Source organism: Marmota monax, unplaced genomic scaffold, assembly GCF_021218885.2.
Source record: "Marmota monax isolate L192 unplaced genomic scaffold, Marmota_monax_Labrador192_F-V1.1 WCK01_AAM20220418_F8-fsc00147, whole genome shotgun sequence".
NCBI lineage: Eukaryota > Metazoa > Chordata > Mammalia > Rodentia > Sciuridae > Marmota > Marmota monax.
In genome coordinates, this window is record NW_026693552.1 from 251601 (window position 1) to 264742 (window position 13142).

The 13142-nt window shown below is 33.3% G+C and overlaps 1 protein-coding gene across 8 annotated transcripts in view; it reads left to right on the forward strand.

The window, feature by feature from the left end:
• Positions 1-13142, forward strand: part of Ralyl (RALY RNA binding protein like) — a 441521-nt gene that overhangs the window by 238877 nt on the left and 189502 nt on the right. The window contains exon 1 of one of the 8 annotated variants that reach the window (XM_046458645.2): positions 1598-1745. The exons of 6 other annotated variants lie outside the window; for them this stretch is intronic. In XM_046458645.2, coding sequence (XP_046314601.1) covers positions 1709-1745 — 37 coding nt within the window. In that variant the 5' untranslated portion in view covers positions 1598-1708. Of the gene's footprint in view, positions 1-1597; positions 1746-13142 lie in introns of those variants that run through there. One more of the 8 variants, XM_058583706.1, reaches the window with a different exon arrangement.

The window sequence follows — 13142 nt, forward strand, 5'->3', positions numbered from 1 at the left end:
GTCAATAAACACATATTTGGTTATTGACTGAATTAATCAAAAATAATTTATTAATTGCATTTTTAAATTATTCATTAAAATTCATATTCTTCAAGTATTTACTGAGGTCCTACTTTGTACCATGCACTGATCTGAACTCTAGATATATATTGCTAAAGAAAGCAAAGTTCTGTGCTATGGAGTCATATATTCTTATAGGCAAAGATACCAAAAACAGATATGTGTAGACTATTTCAGGTGGTCATTAAGGGTTATGAGAAAAAATTGAGCAGATAAGAGTTTATGGGATGTTAATTACTTTTTTTGTAAATCAGAAAGACCTACTAAAATACATTAAGCTCCATATAAAAGAAAACACAAGGAAAATCCTTCTAAAGTATTTGGAGAAAATATAGATACCTACTGTATCCTTAAATAAGAAATAATGATAGAAGTCTTTGAAGTCTTACTGAAGAGAATAGCTAATCAAAAATCAAGGATCCTGGAAGAATACAGACTGCCCAAAATTTATTGGGTATCATTCTTGATATCTGTGATTATGAAATATATTAATTATTAAAGTATAAAAATATTCTTTAAACTGAATAATCTTTCTATTAAGAAGGGTCACAGAGATGACACATCCAGCTATCAGTAGGTATCCTGGGTTTGTTCACACTTAAAAAAAAATGAATTCTAACAGTTGAAAATGTCTGCTAGTTTAGCTGGAAAGTAAAACCTAATACATAATCAGGAAGTGATTTTAGACAACATAATTAGCACATAAAAGACATTTTTAAGCCATACATTTTTGAGTATCCTGAGCTTTTGCTGGGTTCCAGGTGTTGCTCTTTGAGCAGAGATATAATAAATACCCGTGAAGTCAGGACCCCACCCTGTCCACCAGAGGTGACAGTGGGAAACATGTTCAGATAAGGGTATATGCCAAATGTGGTAAAAGGAGAGCAATTTCTAGATGTCTAAAATGAGGCTGCAGGGGATGAAGGTGGGAAGAAGTTTCTGGAAAAGCAAGAAGGAGCAGAATGTCTAGCACATAGTGGACGCTTACTGAGCCTGAGACCCTATCATGTTCCCCTTCAATGTTAGGTAGTGGGAATGCAAATGTGAAAACATGCAATACCTACTTTGCCTAAGAAGTAAAGTCTATTTGAGGAAATAGACAAAACTAAAAGTGATAATTGCTTCAGTGATTGAATATACAAAGTGCAAAGGGGGCTCAGAGAAGGAGAATTTAGCAGTTTCAGAATAAAATACAAATCTCAATATTCTAGAGGGGCTAAAAGATAAATAAACCCAAACGAAAGCCTGTAATGTTTGTAAATACCAAACAAGGGTTTTTATATTTATATTTTGTTTTACTATTCTTGCTAATAAGCATATGAATCTATTCTTAATTCAACACTACTTAAAGCACAGTACTTTAAATAGTGCAGATTTTACTAGAGAACTTAACTGATATCAGTTAGAAAGACATTTTTAAAAAATACAATTTTCTCTAAAAGATTTGCATTGGATAGAGTAGTTACAGGCTATAGCATCTCCCCTGTAATTTTATGAGAATGGTATTACCCTGGCTTTCACTGTGTGATTGCTGGTTACCTTCTGTCAGTGAGCAACAGTCTTACTGCAAAGCAGGAGCACAACCCGTCTCTTTGTCTCCGTGGTCAAACCAATTACTTCTTAGAAAGTCGGATTTATTTTTTTCAGAATGACCATGTACAGGAGCAAACGCAGACATCAGAGATGTAAGTAGATTCTGACCCAACTTTTTCATATGATTGTGGTGGTAAACATACTTGATTTCTTAAAAGACTAATCATGACTTTTTCAGATACATCCTGGTAGTAGAAAAGATTTTATAGCTCTTTCTACCCTAACCTTTCTCTTTATCCCTGTAACATGCTTGAAAGATGTTGAGGGGAGAGGGGCTAATTCGCTTGTTACTATGGAAACCCTTGGAAAGGTTTACAAAATCAACAGAGAAACAGATCAAATGCAATTTCAGTCCAGCTCAGCATCCTTCATTCAGGCATGATCACTGGACAGTTTCCTTTTCGCTTTTCTAGGAGTGATAGATTTTCTTTCCTGGAATTCTATTGAAAGGCTTGGGATGCTAGCCTAAAACTTCTATTTATTCATCCAATTTCAATTACAACTCTCAGGGGAAAATAAAATAGTTCAGAATGAGGGGAAAGAATTAATCGTGAATGACAGGCTGAATGTTTAGCAGGATATTCATTGCCAAACTTCTTGCTCCAGAGCGTATTTGTAACATGATTCACTACGGGTACAGTTTCAAAGGGTTAAAAGAGTCATCTGCAGTCCACCCCAAAGGAACTGATTCTTACTGAGAAGGAGCAGCACAGTTACTCTGGCCTAAAGTCCACAACAGAGACGATTATAGAACTGAAAACCTTCAGGATTTAGCTAAGCACAGGTCTTAGAATAAAACTGTCTGTGGTAAAGCCATTTGCCTCCTATGGAAAGCTTTCCAATCACACCTTTTTTTCTGGTACATCCAACTCTTTAGCACTTTATCTCTTGTGTAAAGTAAATATTACCATATTGAACCCAAAATGGCCTGCCATTGACTTTATTTACTGTCACAGACAGGTAATGTCAACTTATTCTATAGTCCAAGTTCAAGCTTTTTCATTATTCTTTATGATGTGTTTAGATGTTATCTATTGTTTTTAAAAACAGAAAGATTATCAGCAACTGTTAGTCTATCAAAAAGCCAAGATATGATGGAAATGTAATTTTTTACTGTGATAACTTATTATTTAGTTTGTTTTCACTTAAGACCTGAACACTAACATTTTTTCTTGTTCAAAGAAGTTTGATGCACCACAGAAAGCTCTGAGGGAGTAGTGCTGCCAGTTTGATTCCCTATGCCTGATTGCTTTTTGATACCAGTTCTTTCTTGTGATCAAAAAACAACATACAACCGTTACTTTTTTCTTATAAAAATGATTGGTGTGAAGTCTACAAATACATCACTGATTAATTTTCTTGTGATTTTCCTCCTACAAGAATGAATCTAAATTATGCACGTACTTGAAAACCATCTTGCACCTTTACTTCTGTATCGTTTATACACCCCCTCATCTTTTTCCCCCCTTGTGGGTAATCATTGCCTTAATGCATATGGCAAATAAAAGATTCACAGAAAAATTGTACTGAGTCTCTCCCCTAAAATGTGCTTGCTGAAGTCTGCGATTAAACAGCAGGAAGAAATTGTGAATTACATGAGACAGTTCAGAAGATGTATAATTATACAGGCATGAACACAGTAGGGTGTGCTGGAATGGTTTAGTTTAAAAAAAAACTATGTGTTACTTATGTTTAATTGTAACAGTGAGCTGTGTTATGTTGAATTAACTGTTTCTACATTCTAATAATATAAAATATCTGACAGCAGGAATATAATAAAATTAAAGTATAGAAAGCTTAGCAATGAAAGCAAATAGAATCCTTAAATGAATTTCTATCGTACACTAATATTATTTGTGAAAGTGGAATGTACTACAATTGCTTGCTATCCAATGGGTATATAAAAATGCCTAAATTATCCAATAACCAAAACCCAAGGCATTTCCAATTTTCAATCATGTCTTTTATGTGTGTGTTTGATCATGTAAAAGGCATAAACTCACCTTCAGGCAGTTGTATTCCAATTAAGGCAATAATTGCACACTTAACAAAATCTCACTGAAGTGGGGGAGCAAAGTATTCTTGTGATTTTCTTTAAAATTGAAATGGTACATAAATCAACTTTCTAATTTTCTCATTTTCTAAAGATGTAATATAATGTCCTTTAGTAAAAATAATGCAACTTCCTTCTAGAGCACCTGGAAAAGGAAGAAGAAAGGTGCATATGACTATGTTAGGGGTTTGAAGAAAGGGAGAATAAAGATGCTTACTATAGAAAATTTAGAGTATAAACTGCACTTAAGCCTTTGGAAATTCATATGGATTTTTGAAATCCATCCATCACTCATATGTAGATTGGTTATTTATAATTATCCATATAAGAGAAGGAGAGGAGATTTGGGGAAAATACCCCTTTTCTTGTTTCTCAGAGAATTGCTGTAGAAAAGAGACAGCCTCTCAGTGTTCCTTCAGAGAAGAGGTCTTACCTGTGCCTGACTGCATAATGGCTTTTAATTAGAGAATTTGTTGAGTGGTGTTAAAATTTTTTGCATATGTTAGATATTGATTTTGTTGGAGACAAACAGGTAGAGATCACTTTAAGGAAGTCTAATTCATGTATACCTATTTTTATAAATCATTTGATTTGGGAATCATGATTGGTATAAATAACTTTTTACTCTTGTTTTAATATTCATTTTTGTGTATATTGTAAAGATCTTTATGAGAATGTGTAATTTATGTTTAAATTCTCAAAAATTTATTTTATGTGCAAAACAAGAGATGCTTAGATAGATGACCTTGAGAAAACATTTTCTGACTTTTACAAAATACATGGAGATACTTTCTTTTAAAAATTGAATATGTTCTTGAAACAGACTTAGAAGAAAACTAGAGTAGAAACTATGTGGTATTAAATACAGAATATTTTTGGAATACCACAATCCTCATACCACATCAAAGAAAACAGTGTAAATCTAGGTTTAGGTGTGTAACATTTCATCTTATTTACTGAATTGGATCAGATGTTCATTTTTGATCGCTAATAACATGTTTGGGTGAGCTTACCCATCTTACCCATTGTATCATAGAAATTCTTGATGAGATCACTTCGGGAACCTGAATTTAGACATCCAATTCTCTACTTATAACCTTGGCCAATACCTATTATCTCTGTGGGTTGCAATCTTTTCTTCTGCTACTTTAGCCGATTGGCTGGGAAGATATTTTCTAAGGTTTCTTCCATCTCATACCCTCAATATTCCCACAACAGAGGCCTTAAAGATATTTAGTGGTTTTTCACTGATGAATATTGGCTGTGGATCTGTGGGTTTATGTGTTTCTAATCCATGGGTGACCATGGAATTACTTAAAGGGGCCCTAAAATTCATATGAATGTTTATCATTGCCAGTAAAATGAAGAAATATATATGCATATGCATACACACATGTGTATAGACACACTGACCCACATAAATGTTATACCTTAAGTTCTAAAATATGTTTAATGGAAACATGTATTTAGAAGATGCTACTACTACCTAATATGTACATGAATCAAAACATCACAGTGTACCTCATAAATATGTACAAATATTATGTGCCAATCAAAAAAATAATCTTTAAAAACTGATATTGTAATAGCTTTTATATCACATGCAGATGTCATCATATTTCATTGTTTTAAAAAATTCTCATATTCACAGAGGTTGAAAATCACTGAATAGAAACATGACCTTAGAACAGACATTTCCATAATTGTCATCTACTGATTCCCTGCTTACTTCCTGTTATCCAGCCTTTATCAGGCTAAGGATTGTCCTCCATGTTGACTCTATGCTCTCCTATCTCCATAACTTGGCTGTTGGCCTTCATGTTGCTAGATGGCCTTCACCTGCATCTTCGTGTAGGAATCATCTTCAGGTTTTACTCAAATACTGCATCCTTCGTAGAGGTCTCCCTAGCATCCAAGTCAAATTACTGTCTTTTCTCTGTTCTCAGATGGTGTACTGTAATTTTTATTTTTAATTTTTATGTAAGTTCTTGGACATTGAAAATTATCTGTTTATTCCACTAATCTCTAAGTTTGTTTCATATGAAGTATTTTTAAATCTTGTTAGATCCATTCTTGGTGCATAATGCATTGCTTTGTCCAAAGTAATCCATACTGGTCTAATGAAGCTTACACATTGAACAATGTGTTGTTTTAATCACCTATTACTAATGCTAGGGCTGTCACAGTGAACTCAACAACATGTTGTTAGAGATGAGAAGATGACACATGATATGCCAGTGATGCTAAGTGCTATGGAGAAAAATTAAGCAAGTAAGGGGGGAAAGGAGTTTTGGATGGTGAAATGGGTTATTTCTGTTTTCTATAGGGTAGTTGGGAAAAGCCATTCTTATTAAAATAGGTGACATTTGAACAGACACCTGAAAGGAGTGAAGGAGCTGGTTCTGGTTTGTTTGTTTTTTATTTTTTTTTCCCTGCATAGTTCCAAGTAGAAACCACATAAGCAAAGTCTCTGAGGATGTGAGGGTAAAAACAGGAGCAAGGAGTTCAGGGGTTAAAATGAATGAAAAGAGATGATATCAAAAATTCTCAGGAGCATTGGGTAAATAGAATAAAACTGATAGCATATACTTTAATTGAATAGTTAATTTTATTTGCAACTGAATTCAGGCATAATATGTTATCTATTGCCTTTTAAGAATCACTATCCAAACATTAAGTGACTCCTGTAATTTTTATTAAAATAACAATTATCCGAATGATTTTTAAATTGTTCTTTACTCAAGATATGACTTTTTTCTTCTGCATGTGGATATATACTTGTAAACCATACTAGGCAAGGCATCTAAACATCAATATAGAAAATTGAATCAAACTGTAGCCATCCAAAGGGGAGAAATATATTATTTGAACCAGGAGTGTTTTCCAAAATATCTTCTTATAAATTGCTTGCATTATTGATATATTATCTCTTTCTGTCTTTAAAAATCTATCAGAGGAAATAAAATTAATAGTTTGATAGAATCATTATAAGGCTTCTTAAGTCATTGGCATCGACAAAGCTGTTGCCAATCTCAGTTGAAATAGAATTATTGCCTCTTTGGTCAACATGGATAATAGGTTTTGTGGTCTGTAATTATTACAAAATGAGTTGTTTTAACTGTAACATATTTATTACAACAGTGTGCTTTAGACAAGTTTTTACGCTAAGTATTTACTGCAATTATCTATTACAAATTAAGTACCAAGACAGAAATGGGCTATTATTCAAAACAAACCTTTATATTGATGCTGCAAAACTGTTAAGGCAAAATGATCCATTAACTACTAATTCACAAATTATTTCATATCTCAGATGTTGATGTTCTCTATTATATACCCAGATACATCTAGATTTTAAAACACTTTTTTAAATTTTTTACATTAACAATATGATTTCATGTGTGGTCGGTAAAGGCTCCCCAGAGAACACTATTAAATTCAGTCCTTGATTTCTTTGTTACTGATGCTCGCTGGGAATTCTGATATGATACCTGACATTCCTCCAGCCTTTTTTTCTCTAAAATTCTAATATGAATTTTATAACTTGTATGGATTGAGAAATTGTAGTTTTATACATTCCTCCATGGAATTTTGTCTGCATGGATAGCATCAGGATGGTCTGATTGAGCATGCCCAATGGGACCGTAGACGCCAGCCTTGGAGCAGAAATGTACAAAGGCTGACTGATAACACCCCTGATACAAATTGACCTTAAATGGAAATACATATTGGTCTGCCTCATACCCTAAATCACAGACTTTTACAGGCTCTGGCCAATAGCTGGTTCTGTCTTCAGGAGCACCTATTTTCACTCTCTCTCCCCGCCCCCATCTATTCTTTGCATTTTTCTACTTAACAATGCTCTTCACAAAGTTTCTTTTCATAAACGACAAGCATGGGTAGTTTTTTCTCTTAATTTCTCTATTTTCCAAAACAACTTGGCTAGCACATATCTTTAGATTCTCTTTTTCAAGACTCTATGCTACATTTATCTCTAGACTTGCATAAAATCCATGGCATTACCTCTGCCCCAGGTGTAAAAGTAAATGGTCTCTGTCATTTATCTCTTCAAAGAATATTTCCACTAAAAAATGTGGATTTGTATTTATAAAACATAAATTAGACATGTGAAACAACCAGGCACTTAGCAAAATAAGACTGTCCTTAAAGGCAGATACCATTCTACACAGTCATATTATTCAGAAATGTTCTCTCTCATTGCACGCCTCTCTCTTCCCTCTGTTAATTTTTTCTTATTTTGCCACGTATAAGTTTTTTAATTCAGTGAAATTCCATCTATTTTTGCTTTTGTTATCCAGACCACAGTCAGGAACTTTTTCCTTATTTTCTTCTAGTGGGTTTATGGTTATAGATCAACATTTGAGTCTTTGATCCATTTGAGTTGATTTTTTATGTGGTAAGAGATCCAGTTTGTGGTGAGAGATCTGATTTCATTTTCTACATGTCACCATCCAGTCTTCCTGATACTACTTACTGAAGAGACTCTTTTCCCCATGCGTGTTCTTGGTACCTGTGCCAAAAATCAGCTGTATATACATATGCGGAATTTACTTTGGGGTTCTTGACTCTGTTCCATTTGTCTGTTTTTTGAACCATTTATTTAATAACAGGTTAATATCCAAAATGTATAATGAACCCAAAGAGTTCAATAGCAAGAAAACAAATAACCTAATTGAAACATGGATAAAGGACCTAAAAAGTCATTTCTAAAAGGAAGACGTGCAAATGTCAAACAGGTATATTAAAAAGTTGAATATCACTAATCATCACGTTAGTGATATTCAAATTAGTGAGATATCACCTTACCTCCATTAGAATGATAATTACCAAAAAGGCAAAAGTAACACATTGTGGTAAGGACATAGAGGAAAGGTACCTTTTACTCTTATTTGTGGGAATGTAAATTGGTATTGGTATAGTTATTATGGAAACCACTATGGAGATTCTTCAAAAAAATTTAAAAAAAAAAAACTGCTAAATGATCCAGTAATTCCCCTTCTGGTTATATACTCAAAGCAAATAAAATCAGCTTTCCCATAAAGTTATCTGCACTTCCCTGTTCTTTGCAGAATTATTCACAATAGTCAAGATACAGTAGCAGCCTAAATGTCTATCAGCACATGAATGGATAAAGAAAATGTGGTGTATGTACATAATAGAACACTATGCAATCTTAATAAGGAGGGGAATTCTGTCATTGTGACTACATGGATGAACCTGGAAGCTATTATCCTAAGTAAAATAAATCATGCACAGAAGGATAAATACTGCATGATCTCATTTGTGGGATCTCAAAAAGCAGAACTCACAGAAACAGAAAGTAGAATAGTGACTTTCAGAGGCTGTGGGGATGGGGGAATGTATTGTCAAGGGATATAAAATTTCTGTTACATAGGAAGAATAAATCCAAGATATCTGCTGTGAAACATGGTAACTATAGATATAACAATGTGCTGAATGCTTGAAAATTGCTGAGTTTATTTTAAATATTTTCTCCACAAAAAACAGGATGAACATGTGAGAAAACAAATATATTAATTAGCTTGATTTAGCCATTACAAAATGTATATAAATACCAATGCATCATTGTATGTGCTATCAAGATATACAATTGTCTTTGTCAATTAAAAAGTAAAAAACAAAAATAAAATGAAATCCTGTTATAAACATAACTTTGATATGATTATAAGAAAAGGTGATCATTCATGAGCATAAATAGAAAGTGGGATAGGAAATACTCTTTTCATGGTCGATTGTGTCCCATCTTTGAAGGGACAGAAAGCAACTTTCTTAAAAACCATGATCTGGATCTGGTGTTTGGGGGAAAGTCTATTTGATTGATCCATATGAAATTGACATTTTTGTGAGTCCTAAAAATGAAAAATTCATATGGTTGTATCTAAACACCAGTGCACAAGAAAAGGGGATTCAGGTGTACAAAAACTCATTACCTCAGAACTAATTAGCATTAAAAGTCAAAGGCATTTGTAATTAACCTGAGGATGACCACTTGATGTATTAAAAAAATATATGTAATTAAGCAGGGAATATATTTATTGTTGTTCTTTAGATAATATAAGGTTAACTCTCCTATAATGAAATGGAAAATCTTATCAACATAGATGAATTGAATTTTTTCTCTGAGTGATGTATCTAAGATTTAAAGGTTGTCCGAAATTTTCCAGAGGCTGTCTACCCACCACTAAACTTAAAATATTTTTAAAAGAATGTGAATTCTAATGTTACATAATTTTATCATTTGAACATCATTTTATTCCAAATGGACAATGGGATAATTGTAAATGAATTAGTAATAATAATAAAATGACACAAATAACATTTGGCATATATTAAGTTCTTACTATATGTTCATGTACTATTTTAAGGATTTTGTTGTATATGATTGGTATTAATATCTATAACAACAATAAGCAAACATGTAACAATATAATAATTCAATAATCTGTAAGAGTTCATTTTCATTGCAATTTGTGACCGAAATTTATAATTTTGAGATCTAATCTCCAGGAAATTAAACATCCAAAATTAAACTAAAGTATGAATATTGACTAGGCTGAAAAACAACCTCAAATGTCCCCTAAAGAAAATAAGAAATTAACTTTAAAAATCAAAATGTGGTGTTTGACTAGTATCCTTTTATTTGAAACATATAAAACAGAAATAAATATGCTGGTCAAAATTTTATATACTTAATGTGCAAAGAAAATACCCAAATGTATGTATTTGCTGCATGTGCTATTTTTTTCTGCAAAAGAACAAAAGGTTTCTGAGACTTAGGAAAGTGAAGAGTTCTGCAGTGATTTTAGCAATTCTTGTGAGTTGTCATATTCATCTTGGTCTAGAAAGCTAAATTGTTTGGTATAACCTTTTGATTCATTTTCCTTTTTCTAGTTACTAGTTTTTCACGATTATTTACAAAATCACACTTTCATTCTGACTATGGGATCTCTGACAGCTTTAGTTCTGTAGGACTACATTCTATATGTGTTAATATTGACTCAAGAAGCTCTTGACAGTCTCTTATTGATATTCTGTCGTATCTAAACTTCATTGATATTTAAAATAAAGATAAAAATCCTCATCTAGTTCCTTAAATTCCTTTTAGAGTGTGCAGCATGCATTTTTGTAATGTTTCATGCCTTAGGCTACTTATCATTGGAAAGTGTTATATTTTATATGATCCTTTTGACCCCCAGTGAACTTGAAACTACCTTAGAGGAACAGCTGGGTGTATTTCCTTAAGTAAACACACATTGTTCTTCAAATTGCTAGTATCTGTCTTCTTAATAGGCTCTAGAGGCAATGGAAATTTTGACTTTGAAGTCACCTCTGCTGCATTCATGTAGATAAGTCTGTTTCACAACTTTATTTCCTCATACTTGTGCAACATCTTTAAACCCAAGTTTGTTTTTAAATGTATAGCACAGTCATAACCTATCCTCTTCCTGTACTATCAGAAAATATTTTTACAAATGTAATATTTTTATATTTTATTTTATGTAATCATCAAATATAATAATATAAAGTATCAAAAATAAGATATCTCTAACTGTATACAAACTACATGAAATATTTAATTCTATCTAATTTATAATCTCAATAATAGAGACTGGCTCATAAATGAAATAAACAAAAAATTTAGAAAATGTTTATTTTTAATTGGGGTCTGAGGGAATGTTCATTTACTTTGCCACATCCCTGGATTTGCTTAGGTGACAAGGGGGAAATGGTTACTTGAATTTTAAAAGTGGTCAGAATATTTTTTTTGTGTGGCGCTGAATTTGTCCTCACAGAATTATTTATACAGAACTAGTCTTTTTCTAATAATCATTTATAAAATATATAATCCATTCAAATATGATAAATGGGTAGAGTCTCCCAAAGAAGCTGTACCCATGATATTCCTTGGAGGTTCCTAGAATTGGTTTATTTATTCATTGTCTAGACAGAAATATTTTGCAGATTATTCAACATCCCAGTTTTCTAGACCCCTGGCTAGTGTTGAAAAGATTGTACTTGAGTGGACATGAAAATGTATTTGATCTTGAAAGAAAAATTATTTAATATTCTAGCTTAAAATATTCTTGGATATTTAGGAAAGAAGTTAATAAGTAAGTAGGAGAACAAGGTATAAGAAATTAGGGCATGAAATCACTATATGTTTGTCATATAGATTCTCTTTCAGGCCTATGAAAATGGGTCTCTGGAATTCAGAATCGTGTTAGGTTAACCATTAGCTCATTTCTGTGCCTCCTTCAGGAACCAGCTTAGACAATCACTACCTACCAGTAAGCTTTGCTAAGTACTCCATGGCTGGTAAAGTTATCTTTTGCATTCAGTAACTATGATATAGTTTGTTGATGAGAAACATCTTTTGCTTTTTTTAATATTTGGTTTTAGGTGGATATAATACTTTTATTTTATTTTTATGTGGTGCTGAGGATCGAACCCAGTGCTTCACACGTGCTAGGCGAGCACGCTACCGGTTGTGCCACAACCCCAGCCCTCTTTTGCTTTTTTATACTCTATTTTAGTCAGCTTTGTGCCAGTGTGACCAAAAGACCTGACAAGAGCAGCACAAAGGTGGAAAAGTTTATTTTAGCTAGTGGTTGCAGAGGTTCAGTTCATCGTCAGCTGACTCCATAGCTCTGGGACTGAGAACATCATGGTAAAAGAGTATGGCAGAGGGGCTGGAGATGTGGCTCAGTGGTAAAAGCACTTGCCTAGCAGTGGGAGGCCCTGAGTTCAATCCCCAGCATCACCAAATACAGGAAAAAAAGAGAAGAGAAGAAATAGCAAAGCAGAGAGAAGCAGCTCCGGATGTGGCCATCAAGATGCAGAGAGAGAGCTCTGCTCACCAGGGACAAAAAACCCTCTTTCTCAAGGCACACCCTACCTGTGTATGGTTATAACCTAGTTAATTCATGTCAATGTAACAATCCACTGATTAGGTTAAAGCTCTGGCAATCCTCTAAGGATCCTTGTATTTTCTTGCATTGTCCCACTTTGGGGGGACATCACATACCTAAATCACATAACATACTCACAAGTGTCCATAGATGATATTCATCTGGAAAAGCCTTTAGTTCTCAGCTTTTGAAGTTATTTTGTATATTGACAGCCTTAGTTTCCTCATTTCATGAGAATTGTTCAAAAGAATCTAAAAATACTTACATTGTGCCCTGCATAAGTTAGCAGTATTTACCCCAAAGTAAGGCACACTTTGGAAGGGCTATGAAATGCATATGGTGGCTTTCTCCAAGGATCAGTTGTTGCCCTAATCATTAAGCAGCTATACTAGTTTCTGGTTAATTTAAAGCTTCCAGATTCTAGTATCATTGTGTTTGAAGAAGTGGAGGCTGGGAACATTTTTAGAATTAAAACTTGCTTCCCT